This window comes from Leptonotus elevatus, chromosome 1, assembly GCF_054856555.1.
Source record: "Leptonotus elevatus isolate MCC_2025b chromosome 1, RoL_Lele_1.0, whole genome shotgun sequence".
Classification (NCBI taxonomy): domain Eukaryota; kingdom Metazoa; phylum Chordata; class Actinopteri; order Syngnathiformes; family Syngnathidae; genus Leptonotus; species Leptonotus elevatus.
The window spans coordinates 32,802,696-32,824,969 of NC_141239.1; the positions used below are offsets into that span (position 1 = coordinate 32,802,696).

Consider the following 22,274-nt stretch of genomic DNA (forward strand, 5'->3'; position numbering starts at 1 on the left):
GGGAAAAACACAACTTCCTTTTTGAAGCGCTGAGCCACTTTGTGTTGGTGAACTTGCGGTGCACGCCAAGATGAAAAAGGACTGCCTTGGCTTGAAAATCTCCCAGTCAAAAATTAACATTCTATTTAAGCCACCGTCAGGGAAAGGCAAGATGAGAGAGGAAAGCGAAGCAGACAGAGAGGTATGGAGAAGGAGGGCGTGTGTGTGTGCCGTGGTGGTGCTGTTCCTCGCTTTGGGCCAGACAGATAATTGTTTACTGTGTGGAATTTGCACAGTGTGTGGGAGAACAGCAGAAAAAGGGAGGAAGATTAGTCTTTTTTTTTTTTGTCAGAGGGAATCGCCACATGAGTCCTTACAAATGGCACATTATTATGGTAATACATCACTTTGAGATGTAATAATTACTTTGCAATATGGATTGCTTTCAGCTCCGGGGCAGCGTTTTAGCTTGAATAAGCAGATGCCTTCTTCGTCACAGTATTTCTAGGACTCTTGAGTAAATCTTTGTTTTTCAATATGGAGTAAACAGTACTTTTTAAAGGCCTGCATTGTTTTCTGTCTTCATTTGCCAACATTTGGCTGTAAAGAGAATCACAACTTTTTTTTTAATGTACACAAAAATAACTATTTCTCTCAATTATTGTTAACAACTGTCGAAATCTTAGTGAGCACGTCTCCTTTGCCAAGTTTATCCACCGACCTCAAAAACATCAGTATATATCAAAGGCACAATAAACAAATCCGTGTCAATGTAAACATGATCTCTCAAGCTGTCAAGGACACAGCAATGGGCGATGCTCAAACCCAAAATTAATTCTAGCCAATCACAAGCCAGAAGAAAGCAATGACTTGAAAAGTCATAATAATAATAATGGGTGGGAAGTGGTATGGATTGATGAGTAAGTGGACTAGAACACACTTCAAAATGTGATGCCTTACCATCATGGAAAAGTTGTTGTTTTAGCAATGCTATAGTGACCATAATATAGCTTGAATGTCAATAAACAGAGCCCATTTTTTTGTCATAATTCATGGAGAGTTCCAAATGCTGAAAATAAATCCTGTATCTGCAGCTTTATCCAGTTCATCACATCCTGTCAGTTTTTCTGCCAAAGGTGTTGGTTGCACATCGTTAAGCTGTCAGGCTATAAAGCGGCAGGAGGCGTAAAAAGTCCAAATTGGAATTTTAGCCAATAAGCGCAAAGAAAGACAAAATGACACAAGTGAATAAAAACAAGTGTAGACTCACCGGGAAATAGTGTAAACTGTGTACCATGTTGTGATATACTCGATTATTAATTTTACACACATGTGATTTTTACACTTTAAATTATTGTAATAGTTTAAATATGGAATATGACTTTTTACTAGGGGTGCACCAATTTTCTTCGTTTTGGGGCATCGGTAATCGGCCGATCTTTTCCACCGATATCATCTCCCTCTTAAGAGGTCTGCAAATGTCAGCCACTGTCCTCTTCTGTTAAGATGACTAATAAGCTTTTAATTTTAATTTTTACAGAACTACTTAATTTGCAGTTAAAACAACCCGTTTGTATTATTTCACAGATATTGTTTTCCAATAAAAAAAAGATTGGAACTCTGAAGGTGTATGCTGCTTTTGTTATGAAAAAAATCGAGATCGGCAAAAATCGGGATCGGCAGGTCAGACTTTTTAAAAGATCGGCCAGAAAATTGTGATCGGTGCACCTCTACTTTTTACCTTGTCATGTTCATTGTAAGATTTTTCCTAAATAAGATGCACTCATATTCCACTGTATTCTGAAGTGACTATCACAATAAATTGCAAGAGAATGCAAGAGAATTTTTGAAAATTCATCAGCCCTGATTGGAGTATAAAAACAAAACAGTCACTTTTAAAAGCAGTTTGTGTGTGGGCAAAAGGCCTAATATATATATAATTTTTATTTTTATTTTTTATTCTGCGAGAGGGCACACCCTAATAAAGGTAAAATCATACAAAAGGTGATAAGGTCTTAAAGCAAGAAAGAAAGAGAAACACAAGGTGCAACCGCCCATTCAATGTAGTTTTGTGTTTTCTCTGTGTTATGTGGAAATCTATCAAATCCAACAAGTGGCGTAATAAATCCTTTTTTGTTTATTTATGCCTCCAAGGTCAAATGTGAGCATCATTGGAGTAGCTTGTCAATTGGTGCAATGGCAGCAATAAATGAGTCCTATTTGCATAGTCAACCTGAACTTTAACCTCGTTCTACGAGAGCGTGATATCTACTTGCACGGAATCTGTTGCTGTGCGCCTCCCGTGGTCAATTCCCGCCTCCTTCCCCCCTTGATGGATGGCGAGGGATAAAAGTAATGATCTCCCACCAGTATCACAGCTATGACCCACTGGAGCCTCATCATTAAGAAAGCGGAGGAGAAAGAGCAAAAGAGATTCACAGGTCACCCACTCGCAGCGCGATGCTGCACAGGAGAGACACTAATTAGGGCCCGATTGCATATGGTGGATAAAGGCGGAGTGGCGGCGTGCGATACGGGGCCGTGGGTGTGCGCACTCGCGTAAATGTGCCCTTAATGGAGCTCCCGCCGGATAATGTATGGCCGTGGTATGTTTTTAATTGGGCTATTAAGCATGCGGCGGAGCGCAGGAGCGATGCCCCCTGTCAGACAAGGAGGGGTTAACAACCGAGGTTAGCCTTTGTGGTTCAAAGGCCTCTTGTTTACATTTGACTGGACTGCCCCCCAAGGGGCTACGCAAACACGGGACTCTGCGTTCGCCGTTTACCTTTGTAAAACAACGCCTCCCCCAGCCTGCGACAAATAGCCACCATTAATCACACATACGCAAAAACACTCACTTCCCGCATAAACGTCTCTGCAACAACACGACGTGCCGGATAGAGCGGATGAAGGACAACAAATTACACTCAAGTGAATAATGCACGGCAGCAAGAGGAACGTTCCCACTCGTGTAAATATTTGCCAGAAGCTAAAATGATCGCAACATATCGTTTTATTGAGCAATGTCATTTTGAATCTGACTTGAAGGGCTGACTTTTTCCAGTCACAAGAATAGGGCCCGACCGAAATGCATTTTTTGAAGCCGATGCCGATTTTGGTCAGAAAAAAAATACTGATTAACGATTAATCTGCCGATTATTTAAAAAAATATATATAATGCATACAATTACCCCCCCCCCCACCATTCCTTTTCAATGGGTGCTACTTACGCACAAACCTTCGCTATTAAGATTTACTCTACTCTCTTAAAAAAAATAAAAATAAAAATAAAAAAAAAATAAAAAAAATAATGATTTACTCTTCTTTGAATGACAAGTTCATAGTATGACCTTATCGACAAACTTCATGAAGTACACAAGGTTATTGTACAGATTTATGTATCAATAAAACCATTCTTACTTGTTTACAACTGCTGTAATTTGGCTGGAAAAATATAAATCACGATTATTTGATTGCGATTGAAATGATGAAAGCAATTTGTGATTTAAAGCTGCTCATCCACTTAAAAGTGTCATCACAGCGGCATGCCCATTCATTCCTGCACTTTGAACAGTTGAACATTATTGTTTTTGTCAAGTTCAAATTATGTTGTAAATATGTGAAATTCAAGCCTCTTGCACTTTTATTACTCATTTTCATTCTAAGCATTAAACTTTTCTTTGATATATTTTTATCTTGTGTTAAGTCTTGGGAGTTACTGGGCTAGGCTGGGGCCTCGGGGATTGTATTTCGTGCTATGTCATGTGGAAATGTGTGTTAAGACAAAAAAACAAACAAACAAACAAAAAAAATCCTTGGGTGTTTGCATTCTTGAATTTTGAGAAAATTAATTATTTGAATCCTTGAACTATCAACTTTAAATATAACTTTAAAGGGGAATGATGAAATAAAACAAGAAAGTGAAATAAGAATATAATATACTAACTAAAATAAAAGCAAATGAAAAAACATTAAGAAAAAATATTGACTGTTCCTGTGTGTTTTGGCCTCTTGGGGGCAGTGTGGTGCCGTGCATTTATGGTGTACACACTTGAAGTGAGTACAGAAGAAAGTTGAGATTTAATTCTACTAAAATAATTCCTTTTTCACACAGAGAGAATTTGTGCCTTTGCGTAATGTTATCTTACCTGTGGGTATGTGTTCCCACAGCATTTGTGTGTGAATAGTCGTTATTTAAGGAAAAAACACTCCCTAAGTCGATGTTAACGCCCATTAGCATTTAAATGGGATCCTCCCTTCGCTTTTAGCATTAGCGCTAGCCTGGCGATGTTTTAAAAATGAAGCATGTTTTGTATTTAAATATATAGTGGATGTAATTGTTATTGTCGGGTGTTTAGTTTTACAGTTAACTCCAACTGGGGCGTCATTAAACAGCTTAAAGGATCCTTAGCGACAACAGAATAACCAGAATAACATAGGCTACGCACTTGCTAGATGCTAATGCTACACAAGCAAAATGGTGCATTCAGGGATCTTTGGTTTTCCTCCATTATAACATTTTAAGGGGAAAATAATCGTCCATTTGGCGCAATTGGCCGATTGTTTTGGCCAATGTTTGAAGGGCAATAATCAGCTGATTAATCGGTCGGGCCCAACACAAGGAGTCATGCCATACCACAAAATTCCATAAAATCTGTATTTCGTGGCATCTGGGTCATTTCAGTGTTCTGTGGCAATTGGTGCTGGCCTCTTCCCGGGCAGTTTTTCGAGAGCAGGAGCCTAAGGTTTTTACGCAGGTTGGGTACATACCATACGAGACTCGGCCACTCGTGAATTATGTGCATCGCTCAGTGTGCGGCAGCCCTAAGACCGTAATAATCAGATTTTACGTATGCTTCCTCACTTCTGCCTGTGTGTGCATTCAATGGTGTGTAAAAGTGATTACCTGTGCAGACCTGGCAAGCGTCTGACTGTACTCCTTTTCAATGTGCTTTAACCGGCTGTTGGTCTGTAAAGACGGAGAGAAAAAAAGAGAGAGAGAGAAAGGGAGGGAGGTGAGTTTGAGCTATCACACTGCTCAGAATTATAATCAAATTACAGTCCCATGAATAAACTATTTGTTCTCAAATGATTTTGATCTGAAGCCAATTTTAACCTCTCAAAAATATCCCAAGTAAATACAGAACTTTATTTCTAAATGATTTTATTTATAAAGGGAAATATAATCCAACCAATATAAAATAATGAATTGCTTCTAAAATTGAGAGTTAGTTGTGATTAGCCAGTTTTTGGAAAGCTGAGGTTCCAATTTCACTGGCCACACTCAGGTGTGATTACAGACAAATTTGTCAAATCAAAAATTCCCTTCAATAGTACGTGTCAGACAAAATCATGTAGGCTACGTATTATGGCACAAACCAAAGAAATTCAAGAACAATTGAGAAAGAAAGTGATTGAAATACATCCGTCCTGAAAAGGTTACAATATCATGTCTTTGTGATGCTGCCAACCAGGGTCAGCGCCATTTTGCACAAATGAAGAAAAGTGGGAAAAGTGGTGAACCTTCCCCGGAACCAAAATTCCTCCAAGAATACGATGACGACTCATCTCGCAGCTTACAAAGGAACTCAGGATAACATGGAAAGAACTGCAGGCCTCACTTAAGGTCAGTGTTCATGACTCAAGCACACACACTGGGCAAAAATCAAATGTGTTCCAGGGCGAAAACCACTTCTGACAAAAACAAACACAAAGATTCCTTTTACGTTTGACCAAAAAGCGTCTTGATGATCCATCTCCAAGTCTTTTAGGGGAAAACTGTGGACTGACAAGACAAGTTGAATTCAGAACACCACAGCAGCAGTCAAACTTATTTTAAATTTTATAATGATTAGAGTTGTGCAATAAAAAAAAAAAAAAACAGGAAGGGAAGAACAACTACTTTTTCACAGCGCCTTATATGGAGGCCCCACACCAAACATACAGTTGCTGTGACCTTGTGTGCCCCCCACTCCCACCCCCTCCCTATAGAAGAGGCCTGCAGCCTGTTGTGCATGCTGCACGTTGGACGCCATATCTCTTTGATCTCATGCCAACAATGCATCGCTTAACAACAAGGATGGGGGGCTTGGGGAAATTAAAACCTAGCTGCCAATTAGCTACGGGGAACAAACGGAGACGATCAGCCCAAGCGGGGAGACAACATTCAAGTGAAGACAAACGGAGGCTGTTGTCAGGAGTTCATTGAGCGCCGCTCGCCTCTTTGTTTTGCCTTGTTTTCCTAATGGGAAGCCGGCCAGCCGGGAGGCGAAGATTGCCAGAGTGCAATACAAGACGCTGCTCCCGTCAGCTCGCAGCGCCGCCACACTTTCAAAGGGAGGCTTAACAGTGAGTGGAGGGAGATAATGAGTCGTGATGCAGATGTCAATGGCTGCTCATTTGCCAGGTGAAGAGGTTCGGAACGAGTACTGTCATTCTGTCTGCATGGGTGAGCCGTGTAGAAGAATACGATCACCGGACACGCAATTAGGAATTGTATCATACTGGAGAGTCTTCTCAATTAAAAGGTGTATTCAAGGATTTTTTTTTGTCGTTGCGTGTTCCGGGTGCTAAAAGCAGCAACAATTTGTTCATGCTATCCATGACGGAAAACAGAGCCAGTGGTGAGGCCAACTTCCAAATAAAATATTTTCAGATGCAGTTGTACACCACAGAGTAAGGAATGAAGCAGAAGCGTCATAACAATAGGCAACCGCTGTAGAAAGTGTGCCATCCATCATTCATTTCATGTTTGTCAAAATCAATCGCAATATCGCAATAACTTGAACCTGAAAGTGAATCTTCTCTCAACAACAAAATGGACGCCGCGGAAATTGCAAAGATTTGTCAGACTCACCCGAAGGCGTCTAGTGACGCTTCTGCTCTCATTCTTTATTCTGTGGTAATACACGGACATTGACTTTCATTGACATTGATTGACACGTGCCTTGGTCGCTTTTATTTTGGAGTTGTTCGCAGCGTGAACCCTGGCTTAACTCTTTTTTTTTTTGTCACTCCGGTTGTGGTGTCGTCTTGCAAACGTTTGCCACAGACATAAACACAACATCATCCTGAAATCAAGATCAATTGCCAAGCATACTAAAAAATGACATGACATGACTTTGTATTAATCAGTGCCTGTTGCCAGCATTCAGCTCAACTCAAGGGTTAGCATCTTGAGCATTAGCTGGCCTTAGCTAGCTTGCTGGCTGCAAGCAAGATGGCGAGAGGTTACGGGTTACAGTACTTTTCAAAGGCAGTTTAATAGACAAAAATGACTCCACACACATTGATGCTGACAGTTTTTAACAATTCAGGCTCACTCAAATATGCTGTTTAAGAGCAAACTCGCTACTGACATCAATCAAAATCTATGGGGAGATATTTCATTTCATTGATTTCATTCTTTAAAGAAAATAAATGAAAGGGGCCAGAAAGAAGTAAAACTTGTCAACTACAGTCGAGGTACAATTACAAACACAATAATTTTACAAAATTATAAAATCTGAGAAAAAAATTGGAACGTTAGGCAATATTAGCAGTAAACAACAAGCTTCTTTCACTATTTTTAGCAAATAAATGACAAGCCTTTTTGATATCACCAAATGAATTATCAATTAATTGTAAAAATAAATAAATAAATCAATCTCTAAAACTAAAGCCAATTCAAAGAGATGGATGCCATTTTCGGACTCAGCATCACACAATTACTCAAATCATTCAAATGTCTTTGGCATTCGGACAATAAACAAACAAACAAAAATGTTGGTCAGTATAATAAAGAATGCCAGTAAACGATGGGACTGAAACAACAGCTTTTTAAGAGTGATTTTTGGGGGGTCATGATATACATAAGATTTTACGATAAACCCTAGACTGGTCGCCAGCCAATCACATAGAAACCAACAACCATTCACATTCTTTTAGTCTAACGTGAACATGGACTGTTTTTGGAAGGAGGGAGCAATCCTCTTGTCTTGACATACCGAACGCACCGCTCACTGCAAGACTGCAATCAACACCTACGCAGCTTTTGCACTCATTTTCAAAACACTTCCTGGCCAACGCCGCTAACCTATTGTAATCATCTTGGGGCCTGCACCCCACTTTGGACACCAATTGTCACTGAACTCACTGGATTTGAACCTTGGTCTATTCAGCTGACCTAAAAACTACTGGTCTTGGGGTCCTGTTCACTGAATACATCACGAATGGCCTCAATGCTAAACATTCGACTTTGGACACAAGTCTCTGGATTTGAACAAAGATCTATTTCAAACTTCTTTCTCAACTTGATCCTTTTGCCCTGACAGCCGGCGACAGACAGACAGTCAACTCCCTTTACAAACGCTGTGTATGTCATTGAACGCACCGCCGGCTACAATCAACAAAGCAAACCTTTGGACTCCAAACACTTCCTGACAAACACTGCTGTCCCGTTTGCAGCGGACACACCTGTCACTACGGTAACACAGAGCCATCACCAAGGATACGGGCCCGCCTGTCTTCCTGTGCCAGGACTCAGAGTGGCGGCGCTCGTCCCTTGGGGGGCCCCGTTGCAGCTGATGACAGAGGGGCGGACAAAGGAGGAGAAACGGAGGCGTATGGGAGGCTCGGAAAAGGGGGGCACCTTGAAAGCTTCTTTGTGGTTGACACGTTTGTTGTCTTAGACGCTATAGCAGCTATTATTAGATGTTAATTACTTTTTTTCAGTTTCATTCTTTATCTCCTAATAGCTTTGTGGACAGTTTGTCTTAGAAAGATAACTGAGAACGTCATCAAGTATTCTGCTATCAGACGGAAGTGGAAAGTGTTTTTCCGAAAGCGTCTATCAGTTGTGAGTCTGTGTTCTGCATGAGAGTACATTTATGGAGGCGTATTGGATGTCCATTGAGAGTATAAAAGCTATAATAGCGGTAATTATAGCTTGTAAGTAAGGCATTACTAATAAGATTATGGTAGCTGTTGCAATCACAAAGTTGTAATAAAATTCATATTTAGCTTGTAGCAACAACGCATTCTCTTTTCGTCCACTTCCTGACACTTATAATTGATATAAAACTAGATGTCTCCCTCCTCCAACACAGGTGAGGATCGTTATCAGGCTCCCTAGGACCAGGCTTGCCTACCCCTGATATAGGTGGTTGGCATATCTGGAATCTGTGTCACATTTCTTGGTCTTTTTTTTTTTTTTTTGTGTCTAGTAAAACACATTCAGCATATTTGTAAGTTAAATGTCAAACTTCAAATTTTTTTGAGTTGTTTATGTGAAAGTAATACAATAACATGGTAATTACTTTCAAGTGACAGTATAGTTTTATGTATACCTGTAATATAGTACATTTTTGGAAGGAACTTGCTTGTAATAAAATAAAATACTACAGCGCTTGCTACTAACAAATTCCCTTTACAGACAGCACTCGAGGGAATATAGCAGGAAGAATTACACAACATCATGCATTATACAGGTAAAACCGCCCCTGGAACTACACAACAAGCCCCGTCTGTGGACGACAACTGATGAAGACGGATAGCAACGTGCAACATGCAGGGAACACAACCTTGTCGAAAATGAGTGCTAAATTGAAAGCCGAACCATTTGTACTGTACGTGTCCGTGCGTGCGTGCGAGCACTTTCAATGCAACTACCTGTGCCTCGCCGAAGGCACGTTGAGGCTGCATCGGGCTCTTCAATCACCTCGTCATCCTGGCGGCACGAAGCGCCGCAGCTTTGAAGAGGGTGCGAGTTGAAGAGTGCGGATCTGAAAGCTATTCAGGCAGTGCTCACCAAAACTTAATTAATAATCAGCAATGGGAAGCAGGCCAAGCACAAATACGCAAACATACACCTATAGAATTGAACCACTAAATGTAGGGTAACAATTTGCATCCACTTTAACTGGGTACATTTTAATTATACATTGTGGTTAAATATTATATAAATTCCATAATTATGAAATACTTACATACGTTGGGTAGAATTTACCTAACATTTCTGATTACATTCTACAACCAATTACTAATAATAATTGGGTAAAATATACTCACAATTTCTTAGTAAACTACTACTCAAAATGAATTACTATTAGTTGCTAACTTTTACTCATTCAGCAAAGGTAATAGCTTTAAAAAAAAAAATCACGTTTAAACAAGAGTATATGTTTTTTTTTTATCTAACAAATGTACAAATACAAAAATACAAATACAAAATCAAAGACAACTCACACGATAATGTACACAAAGTGTATCTCTGGTGTTGGGCTGCAACCTCTGATGTGCAATTTTCACCAGTCTTTTTTCATTTTTTTATTTAACTAATCTATTTGTTAAATTCATGAAAAACTATTTGGGAAATTTGGGAGATGTGAAGTTTTTATATAACACCAGTGATATGCAACATTTTCAATGTAGGTTACAGGGCTTACTATTACTAACGCAGACCAATGCTATCATAACTTGAAATGTGCTTTGGTTTCTTTAACAAAGTATTCCATTGTGTAGATACCAAAAATACAAAAACAAAGTCAAACGATAACTTGCAATATAACGTACACAAAAACATGAAGCAACAAACTTTGCATTGCTAGTTCATTTTCAGTCTTTAATTAAGGTAACTTGAACCTTAAAAACCATGCATCTTCTTTTACCCTGAGAACTTGCACACCTGAAAGATTGTCCAACACCTTGAAAGCCAATGGACAGGATACAAAGAGGAGGATACAGGAGATCTGGCAGTCGCAGAATAGGTAGCATCGGATCGTGTGAAAATTTAGGTACAATTTTATCTTGGCCAAAAGGCAGACCACAATATGACCTGGGGAGAGGGGGAAACAATAGTGAACGTCAACATGTATAGTAAATTTATCAGCAAAAACATAAAATATCACACATTACAATGATAAAGCATGTACAAGACAAAACATTGCAATCTTAACCTTTATCAATTAAGTTGGAATTTACACATCTGATTTTTGTGCATTAAAGGGGTCATATCATGCTAAATCAACGTTGTTTTTTTCCGCATTTCGCCATGTAAAAATGCTAATTCCTCACCAAAGTGGTATTTTCTTCCTTTCAGTCATCTCTGAGCATTCCAGCAGCTCATTCCTACTCTCTTACCGCCAGCCCTGATTACAAAAAATAAAAAATATACTGTGTTTCCCTTTTTGTGTGTGCCTTTATTGAGAGCACATCATTATTCCCGAAAGTTAGCTGCTGGGACCGCCACTATAGGGGCAAAACCCCCACTGCACCGCATGTCACAGCTACACAGCAACAATACTTAAGCTAATAACTAAACATTTTTTTGTGAGATATGTGAAAAGAACAGTGCTTTGGCATTAACACGAGAGTTTTAACAACAGTTAGCGAGCTAGCTTGCTACTTTCCCAGTGTTTCGTGATGAACAGCAGCTGTACAAACGCTCGCGAGTCGCCAATTCAAACTTTAGCATACATGGCACTTAACACAGACTCACACCGACTGCGACTCATGTAGAATATATTGCCAATCATAACTTAGTGTTAATATTCGTAAATGAAAGACAGGTAAACCCACTGGACTTACCTTATCTTAAGTCGAGTCCGGCAGAGTCGGCGAGTAGAAGTTCCCAACCTGATTTAGTGATGACGCATGCGCATATACCGCAGTACAGAGGAGTGGTTGTTGGGTACATTTGACTACATTTTTCTGTGTATGTTTTATTCCGTTTTTATTTGTAACACTTTTTAATGTTATATATTAGATATTAGATATATTAGACCCTGTATTTGGTAATTCCTTTGTTGTCTAACGTAATCGGGTAAATTTTACATGACTTTCGTGGATTATATTTACCTCTCTCCAAAATCGTTTTTTACAGTGTACATATAGAGCAGGGGTCACTAACGTGGTGCCCACAGGCACCAGGTCGGCCCCATGGACCACATGAGTAGCTGGCAGGACTGTTTGAGAAATCGCTTACCAGTGATGGGACATTATGATTTTCTAGGAATGCTGCAGAAGGGATCCTTTAAAAATGTAGGGCAGTGTTGCCCTATTGATAATTGTCCTAATTAATGTCGGAAACTAACACGAGCAGTTTCTTCTGAAATTAATATCAATAACTCATTCACTGCTAGTCATTTTCACTGAAGCAACCCCCCTTATCTCCCGGCTGTTTTACTGGATTTTGACTGATTTTGCAAGGCCCACAGAATATTGTGTTCTATTGCTATAAAAACATGGAACATACCAAAAGAAAATTAGATTATCTTCTTTCATCAGGAAAAAAAGTATATTTGTATCGGTTTTCCGTTACGCAGCAATTAGCCTTAGAATATAGTTCCATCATTATTCACAAACCTGTTCAAAACCCTTGAGGAAAGAGATTTTTGCAACATGGCCCTGGTTGATCTCTTATACTCTGCTGCCCCCTGCTGGACGTTATTTGTAATAACTACCATTGTTTCACCTGTTCTCTGCAGCTCAGAGGCTTCATGCTCTAGTATAAAAAAAACACCAACAAAAAAACAAACACCAGATGAATAAGTTTTTGGGACCATGGCAATATTTAACATAGAACGTTTTTTATAAATTTTTGGGAGCAAATGAGTTAATTATTAATAAAATATAACCCTACCATTAAAGGTAATTTTAGCAAATTTATTTCAGAAGCATGTGTCAAATTGTTAGCCCTTCACATTAATCAATGGCCCAGAAGCCAATAGACTAAAATTATGTTTCAAGGCCAAACCCACAACTAATCTGGAAGCAAAATTTGCCCAAGGTGTCACCAGACATCATCTTAGTCACCAGAGAATGTTACCACCAATGGAGGAAGAAACCCGACACGTAAACACATATTAACGCTGCCAGCGCACGATAAATTCTACGTGCCTTTTCAAGTCAGTGGGAAAGAATTTTCAGAATCTGTCGAGCGCAGTCTGTAACCCCGGACAGGATATTGCATCCATATGGCATTTTTCTTCCCCCTCCTCCGATATGTTTCCAATCATCTTTCATTGCTGAAGAGCACTTGTGGTTTTCAGCATTGTCCTACAGCTGAACTTGGTGTGAAAGTATGCTAGCTGACGAGAGGGTGATGTCAGCGGACACAAGGCGAGGACACGTGAGGGGTGGTCCACAGGTAATCAGCTCAAGGGCAAAGGGGCGGAGGCAACAAATTAGCCGCCTGTTAATGCTGATTTGTTGGGCTCGCACGGAAAATGAATTCCCCCTTCGATCTAGACTTCAGTTCCAGTGGCAGCACCGATTGTGAACATTCAAAACGACTCTGTGTTCCAATGTCTCTCGTAAAAGAGTTCAATGTGGCAGCGTGGTAGAGCTGAGGGAGACGCTATTTGCTCGTTTGTCTGTAATCATCGGCGTCTCGCTGCGTCGCCTGTGTAACTGTCTGCGAGCGAGGGAGCGGGTGCCGTAATGACATGAGACTTTATTTTACATTTCACAGTGCACCATCGCTGCCTGTCAGTAGACATTCTCTTCATCCCCGCCTGCTTACTCTCTGTCAGCGCCACACGACACATGCCACAGATACACACAGTAACATTGACGCTAAGCATACATCAACATCATACAAGAAGAATTAGACGCTAAACATTACACCTCTACCAGTATCCAGTGACTATCACCAGTCGGCTTAACATGGCATTGAGTTTTATACACAGAGTTTGACACCAGGTAGGTTCGGGCGTGCATAGAAGTCAACCATAGTGAACGAACTAAAGCAGTCCCCTGTCCTAAGATGGCCGACCAGTTGCTGATTCTGCCTTGAGCCGTCCAGTGTTCTTATAAATATCTACGTCATTGTTGTGTTGTGTTCTACGTATCTGGTGATGGTCTACAAGGTCTACATTTATGGCCCAGTTTACCAGAACTTTGATCTGTTCTTTGGAGATGAATATCAGATCGCACGAGAGGTCAAAAGCTTCAAATTAAACGTACTATATTGGATACAATTTAGAGTAAGAAGCGTGTTCTTGGAATGTGGGAGGATAGTAGCTGGGGAAAACAGACAAAAGTGCAGGTGGAAAATGCAAACTGTGCACAGGAAAGGCTGAGTCAAGAGTCAAACCCCAAACATCAGAAATATGCTAACCACTTGGCCCATTAGACGCTCTAGCAAACCAATTGCTAATAATAAATGCTAAATACAAATTATCCTAGTGACCCATCTACCATACAAGATTTACAAAAGAGCGACCAAGGATTTTTCCAACAGATGCCACAACATCCCGCTACCACTGATGTCTTTTTCACCGTTTTGCCATTTGAGACACAATGGGGTGGATGGTTGAGTCACACTACACAAAGAGATCACCTGCCCCTTGGGTCCTCCTTGGGTATACACCACAGAAGGCCTCACAGCGAAAGGTCCCACTTGTGACCATTTCCTCTATTCTATTTCTCCTTTAGCAATTATAGATTATTAATCAGGTCGACGGTATTACATTGAAAGAACTTCATACTGACCCAACATCAAACTTTTCATAATCCATCAAATCCACAAAAGTTTAGATGGAATCATCCACCACAACACAAGAAGTACTATTAACAATGAAATCTAGTATTTGGAACAAAAGGAAATTTTACTAAACAGATTTCATCAGATCAGATTGCGTTGATGTAGGATCTTATGCGATTTTGTTCCCTTGATTTGGATTCATTTTCACCTCTATTAAGATCCTACATCAAAACTGTTCACTCAGTAACTTTACAGTGTTCGTGTCATTAGTGTTGTAGTTCTCGAGATCGGTCTTGGCCTTGAGATTGGTCTCGAGACCTCTTTTTAAGGGTTTCGGTCTCGGTCTTGGAAGTGAAGGCATTTTTATTTTTACCAGGCCTAGACTCGGACAGAGCGGACTATAGATTATCTTTATTTATTAATTTAGTTTTTGTCTCAGTCTTGATACTCTCTAGTCTTGGTCCCGGTTGGTGCGGTCTTGACTACAACATTACTTGTCACTATTATCCATTGCCATTTGAGTGGTAGAAATCTCATGGTTCTACATGGTCCATTTTTAAACACCCACTTTAGTTATCAATCAAGTTCATTCCACCGATAAACTGTTAATCATTGCGAGCAACTTTATCCAATTGGTCATTAAACTCAGATTGAACTGGGTCAACATTCAGTTTTCCTACGTAGGTAGAGCTCACTTCCCCTCATTTACGCCTGCTTACCCACTTTGATCAGTAAGTCTGCCTGATGTGAAGATGCAAGACGCTGAATGAGGAACTGAAAAATGGCGGGCCCGACATCCTGGTGTCCCATTTAAAACGCCACTTCAAACCAAAGTGTAATCTGCAGTGCGCCACAAGATGGAAGCGGCCTGACGCCATGTTTTAATGCGATTGAGAAAGTGTGTCGTTTGCCTCCCTCTTTTTGGATGACTTCAAAAAAAGTGAGCAACCGTGTCGTGTGATGTTTTTTTTTTTTCGGGGAAGGATGGCAGAGTCTTTACTTTGACTCTTTCATCTGCCGGGTGAGTCACTCCCTCACCGCCACCGGGCCCGATGCTGCGCTGTGGAGCTGCGATTTGTGTGCACTCACATCAACAAACACTAATGCTCGTATACGAAATAACAGAGAACATCTCTTTCTCTTTGAAACAATGCCATATTAATATCACAACAGTCAAAGTTCAGACACATCAAAGCACGTCGGCGGTTAACCGGGATTAATCCGCCCACATCCTTAAACTTGAACTTGTTCTCTCCCAAAATCGGATCCTTTTCTCTGCCTCCGTCATCCCTTTTGTCTCTTAAGTTGGTTTGTCAGCATGAGGTGAATGTGGGCCCTCTTTGATCATCCTTTGGCCCGTGTTCTTCATCTTAATCCATGACCGAGGATGTAATGTGATTTAGTGTATCTCCAAATGGCAGAGGACCGACCCGGTAAGTCAGCAGTGACGGGGTGGGGGCAAAGGAGATGAACAAGTCACACTGACACTGACGGCAACCTTGTACTCAAACCACAAAGTCTTGATTGAGCAAGTCTGAAAGTATTAATACAGAGTTGGAGTCCACAGTCATACTTTGTAACAAATACATTACTGGCTTGCAATGATCTGTTGAACCGTTAGAAACAGTTATACATATGATACGTGCTACCTTATCAATCTTAAACGTACCGATACATCCTTCAGTTATGTACAGATGATAGATAGATATAAAAAAAGAAAGAAAAAAAATACACATTCCTGTTTAACTCTTTGACCGCCATAAACGTTATAAAACGTTTAGTAAAAACCTACGGAAGGGCGCCGAGGACGTTAAAAGACGTTCACTATGTTTTTTTGTTTTTTTTTTGGAAACGGGTGGAGGAAAGCCTTGGGCAGCTGTGCTGAAAGTATCAAGCAGATCTGGTTAGTATAATGACTCGTTTTGGCCCCTAGATGGCAGCGATGACTCTCTTTGCACAAGGTTGGATGGGCCGCCCACCGTGGGCGTTAGTAGAAGACGTGAGGCGGAGCTAGAGTCTTGAGGAGACAATGGCTGATGAAGCCACAATGGCTGATCAAGCAACCGGTTGCAAGCAGCTCACGCTTGAGCATTTTTTTCAAAGACGGAAAGCATCGATCAATACTAAAAAGCGCATTGATGTCGACGATGATGATGACTCCGAGCTTGACGCCAAAGTTGGAAGCCTTGACGCGACCGTTATGATCACGTAGTAAGCCTCACCGGCTAAGCGCGGCTAGCGCGGCTAGCGCTGCTAAGGCCGGAAAACGCGCACAATAACCGACCGGGTACTTCTACACAATCGGACATTCGATCGGGCGATGGAGAGTTGGCATCGACCAATGCACATTGATGATGATGGTGAATCCCGAGGTTGGACGCGGCCTTTATTCTCACGTCATAAAGCATCACCGGCTAGCTCTGCTAACGCCGGAGCTGCACATGCGGACATTTTGTCGGACAATGAAGAGTACCCCGAGTCCAATGCATATTCATCGGAGGAGCGGGTACAGTCTGATCACGGAGAAGACACTGTTTCTGGACTACGATGCCACCATGAATGGAGTGGATAAGATGGATCAGAACATCTCTTACCACCCGGTATAGCAACTGAAGGACATGAGGAAGCCAGACGTAACACCACCGTAACGTAACCGTAGCATGATCCTGATATTAGACTTGATGGCAACACACACTGCAGTATATACTTGCTATTCCCCGGAAAAAATGGCCTGCAAGAAAGTGGAGCTTCTGCACGCGAAGAGGCAATCTGTTGTGCAAATGCTGTTGCATCTTCTTGCACGCAGTGTTACACAAAAAGAAAAACTGTCGTTGAAACATCCACATATTTGTAAATAGCACCACAGTTGCACACATTTGTAAATAGTTTGCCAAATTGTTGTCAAATTGTTACACTGTTGAATGTAAATAAACGTATTTTGCTATCAAAAAACACTTTTTCATTCTTGGTGGTAGTGTTTTATAGAAGTAAAGCACTATTTAGGTGTTTGTGGCATCATTCATGGACAAAAAGAAGTGTAAAATTCACTAGAGTGCATGAAATAATATCGTTTCACTAAAAGCTTGATTTCTCCGTATTTTAGTCCAAAGCAAGCGAAATCGGGTGAAACTAACCATTTTCTATTGTTGATTACTAAAGAACGGAATAAGGTAGAAACAAACTTTTTTTTTCTGATGAAAGATGAACCTAAGGTAGTATGTGTGTTTCCATAGTCCAAACAGAACATTTTCTGTGGACCTTGAAAGATCAGTCAAAATGCTTAAATCGGCTGGCACTGACGGCATCCCTTTTCTGAAAACGTCTGGCAGTCAAAGAGTTAAATAGCAGGTTTCTGTCATTTAAAAAACTGAGACCGAGATAAAGCATTTGAAACCTTTTTTCACTATCAATGTAAAGTATAACCCGGACAATTCAATACAAAAAAATCAAGAGGGAAAGTCTAAATAACTGAAATAAATAGGTTGCCCAAGTGTACACACCCTCTTATATTTGGGATATGGCAATGTTCAGAATTAACCAATAACAATCAAACTCATATTACAATAAATGGAAGTCAGCATTGGACTTTTGGCCAAAAAGTTCAACCTTGGTTACGGATACTACTTACGGAAAAGGCTGCCTCATGGAAGAAAGTCTTATAGATGTTTTTTGGGTTCTGCTACTGACATCACCGCTAAAGCCTTCAAACGACACCTGTTCTGCTTTTACATTGCAAATACCATGTCCAGCCCGGTTCCAAGAATGGATAATTCATTCCAACAATGACACATACATTGGAGATCATAAGCAGTGAGAACCAGGGCATTTGATGTTAGATGGTGTACGAATTAGAGTGCATATGCTGTAGGTCAGTGCCTCACATCTATAGGTCAACGTATCTGATGAAATGTGACCAGTTAATCTCCTCCAGCAGTTCTAAGTTTTATGGTCTATACTGCTGACTTTTTGTCTCAAACCATGAACGCGCAACAAGCGTAGCATAGAAAGAGCTTTTCTCTACTAAACAAATTTTAAGCTCATATGGCGACTGCCACGCCAACGCGAACCTCTGTCCACATGGAGAGGGGTGACAACTCATGCCGGGGCATATGTGCGTCACTGAAAAAAATTCAAGACATAGGTTAACTGGTGAAGAGAAATTAATAGGGAGAGTAGCCTTTTCATCGAATCTAACTCTCTTCACTTCACACGATCACTTTCTTTTTTTGGTCAACATAGTATGAAGAATTCACACGACGTACCATCACAATAGTCACAAGTCGACTACTTAGTGCAGCACAGATAGGCCGAGCAATGAAGCGTGATCAGCTGCAGCTAATGATGACCAAGCGCGGCGTATCATCATGAATCATACGAGTCGGGGTTGTGTCTTGACCTTCGCCGAACCCGAGACTGACTCGCTGAACCCCCGGGGTTCCATCAAACCCAGGTTAAGAACCACTGGTCTATCAGTTTGTGGACTCTGGACTCCAGTCATTCCAAATACAGGTATAATTGATCCTAATGCTTGGCTATTTTAGAAGTCCAAATAAAAGACCAAGCTGATTCATTGATCGCATTTCTGTCAAACTTTGAGGTACAACCAACTGCATTCTAGTTGTTGGACCGACTCATTATATACCGTATAAAACCCTAAGTTTTACTATACTTTGTGACTGGAGACAGTTGTGTGTGTGGGAGAAGAGGGTACAGCAACAGCACCAGAGTGGTGTGCATAAGAGAAAAAGAAAAGTTAGATAAGGAGGTGGTGTGGGTGAGAGAGGGGAGCTGGAGCGTTACTGTATCCCAGAGATGAAGCGTCTTTATCAGGCACTGAGGTGGCTTCACAGGTCTGTCAGTGGCGCACGGAGATTGGAGGACGCGAGCGCACACACGCGCACACACAAAGATGAAAGTTCAATGGCAATACCTAAAAAGCCCATCCGTACACACCTTCTCCTCCCCATCTCTTTCCTGTGTATTTCTACTGCTTAACTAAAAAGCAGGGAACTAGCTATTTCTTATCTTCTCTGATATTCTGTTTCTCATTATTTTACTCCCAAAACACCCCCACCTCCTCTGTCTCCCCCCCGCTTTTAAACGTCTTTGATGAGAATCCATTCATGGATTTAATGGATTTCTCTGGCCTTTTTTCCTGGATCTGGGAGATGCGTTTGAAAAAAACAGAAGAAGAAAAACAACCTGCCCTGCCCAGGCTGTGCTTCCAAGAGCACAGTGGACTGCAGAGGACAGCGTTTTTCGTGTGCATCAAAAACGAATGAGACATTTTAAGCTTACCAAACAGGGTGATGCAGTCAATATAGATCTGAGGCCTGGCTGACTTCAGTCCCATGTGGGAGAAAAAACAGGGTGCACCAAAGTAGGAAGTTTTCCCTTGCTGCTACCAAGTCAAACTTGGAGACGGATTAGAAAGTAGGGGGGGGGGGGGGGGGTAAAAGACATTTGACGTTTTTTTTTTCTTTTTCAAGAAGCCTACTCTTACAAAAAAGGATGGCAAAATCATTCATCTTTTTTTATAAAATGTAAAAGTAGCACATGGCTGATAGTGTTATCAGTCCAAGTTCAACATTCACTGCTTTGAATCCACTCCAGATTCCCACACAACTGTGGGTCACGCACAAGAAGAAAGATAAGACACCTAAAATAAAATGCTTTGACGTATCCAAAAGCACAAAAAAAGAAAAAAAAAGAAAAAGCTGGGTAAGTGGGAATAGCTTGACTCTTTCAAATGGGAATTACCCTGTAATAAGCTCATTCTCTTCCTCCAGTCCATTTCCTGCCTGGTTCTGTGTGCCACATGAAGCCAAAAAAGGCCACTTTGCTTCTTGATTTGGGGAGTTAATGCTGCACATCTGGCACATGGAAGGTATCTAATGAAAAATGCTGGCTTTGATGGGTCCTACCAGGGGGGGGGGGGGATTAACGTCTGATCAACACCACCTTAGGTTAGCTTCCTGCTAGGGCAGCTCAAGATTACGGCCGATTTCCCAGCCGCTCCACTTGCGGCACGGTAGCAAAAGGTTGCAACACGGTACAAAGGAAAGGCTCCTCCTCACGTTTTAAGTTCACCCGGATTGAGTAAGAAAGCAAAAATGCACAGCTGGATAACAGATCAACTCAAAACCTGGCATCTTCACTCCACGTCTGACTTCTATAGCAATTCACAGAACTTGTATATGTTTCATAATTGTGCACCCTGTATCCTATCAATACGCTTGTCTTAAAGTTACAGGCACACCGCCCCCAGATGATAGAATACATACTGTAGTATGTGAGATTACAGATGCTTTGTTCCAAATTGCCAAGCATTTTCAAACTGTTTACCTTCTCCTCAGCTGTTTCCTTCTCCTGCTGGTGGCTTCTTTTCAGGTCGCGGAGGACGCGTTCCATGTCGGAGCGGAGCGTCTCTTTGTTCAGGTAAGCCCCTTGCTTTTCTTCCTCCCGGAGCGCGGCCATCTCAGCCAACTGTTGCTTGTGCTGGCCGCGGGCCACCAGGAGCTCCTCACGCAAACACGCCAACTTGGCCTCCAACTCCAAAATGGTCTAGAAAGATCAGAGATGCAGGTGTTGTGTTTTGGAATGAGAGCAGATGTGTGGCTTCGTACATATTGATTTGATATGACCGGCCTGCGGATTGTAATGTGTAATTATAACGTCTGATGATGCACCATGGACAGATGTTTTTTCATCTTTGAAGCATTGCAATGGCGAGGTACTGTCGCTGGGTGTCATGAGGTCAAAATGGGAACAACATGATGAAGAGGACTGTTTAAATATCATTTCTAATTTAACCATTACATTTATTAATCCATTCATGCCCAAGTATCGTAAGTTCATATACAAAGTGTTTAAAGGATCTTTGTGCAGTTTGTCACTTTTTTTTTGTTTTACTCGCGACTGCCACCTCTGGCCCAAAGTGTAACTGCAACATCTGTGTCAGGCTCGTTCATGTTGCGCGTGTGGGTACCTGCACGATCTTAAAGCGACAGCCACAGTTGACAAACGAAGACATGACTTCAAATGAGATAAGAAAGAAAAACGGAGGAATCCCAGGAAACTGAAGTAAGGGTTTCCATGAAACAATAAAGTGGCAACATAATGAACCATTGATTTTCTTTTGTCTGAAATCAATTGTGTTTGTGTCTTAAATTCACATTGTGTGTAACAGCAAACTTTATTTTGTTGTCTAGGGTTAGAGTTAATTCATTAGGGTTAATTGATTTTAAATAAGATCAGCTTTAATGTAATTTTATAAAAAATAAAAGTTATTGAGACATTCCTTTATTTCTTTAATGTATTTGTAGCTACAAAGTAATTTACATACAAAAAAGTAACTTTTTATTTGAACTTTTAATAATTTAAGCCATAAAATAACTTGTTTTCTGCATAATTAATTTAAAGCAGCACTTTGTAACAATTTGCCCAAATATATCGTCACAATAGCCTTTTTATTTGACCATTTGTGACTGAAACATTTCTTAATGAGTAGATTGAGTCAATGTTTATTAATGAGGAGTAAATGACACATTATGACATGCAAACTGCAACACGTACCTGCTTATTTTGAGCCTTGTCCAGTATTTTGTTCTGCTTCTTTGTGTTTAGCACTTAGCCTTTAGGTACTGTTCCACTTGAGTCAGTACTCCAACAGAAGGGTGTCAACTCTCTCAATGGAAATTTACTACATAAAGAAAACGATGGCTTAAGGTCGAGATGTTTCCGCAAACATGACATTCTTAAATAGTCTGCTTTCCTTAGTGTGTGTGCCACAGACAAATGGCCGCCCACCTCACTTGACCATGACCATGAC

General features: G+C 40.8%; 1 protein-coding gene across 4 annotated transcripts in view; it reads right to left on the reverse strand.

Annotated features, from left to right (window-relative positions):
* cep112 (centrosomal protein 112) overlaps positions 1 to 22,274 on the reverse strand; it is a 182,646-nt gene that overhangs the window by 62,492 nt on the left and 97,880 nt on the right. For all 4 annotated transcript variants that reach the window (XR_015096919.1, XM_086093239.1, XM_086093230.1 and 1 more), the window contains 2 exons: positions 20,789 to 21,007; positions 4,886 to 4,948 (listed from right to left, as the gene is read on the reverse strand). Coding sequence is in view for 3 of the 4 variants with exons in the window: in XM_086093239.1 (XP_085949365.1) it covers positions 4,886 to 4,948; positions 20,789 to 21,007 (282 nt within the window). In the remaining variant the exon portion in view is untranslated. The remainder of the gene's footprint in view (positions 1 to 4,885; positions 4,949 to 20,788; positions 21,008 to 22,274) is intronic.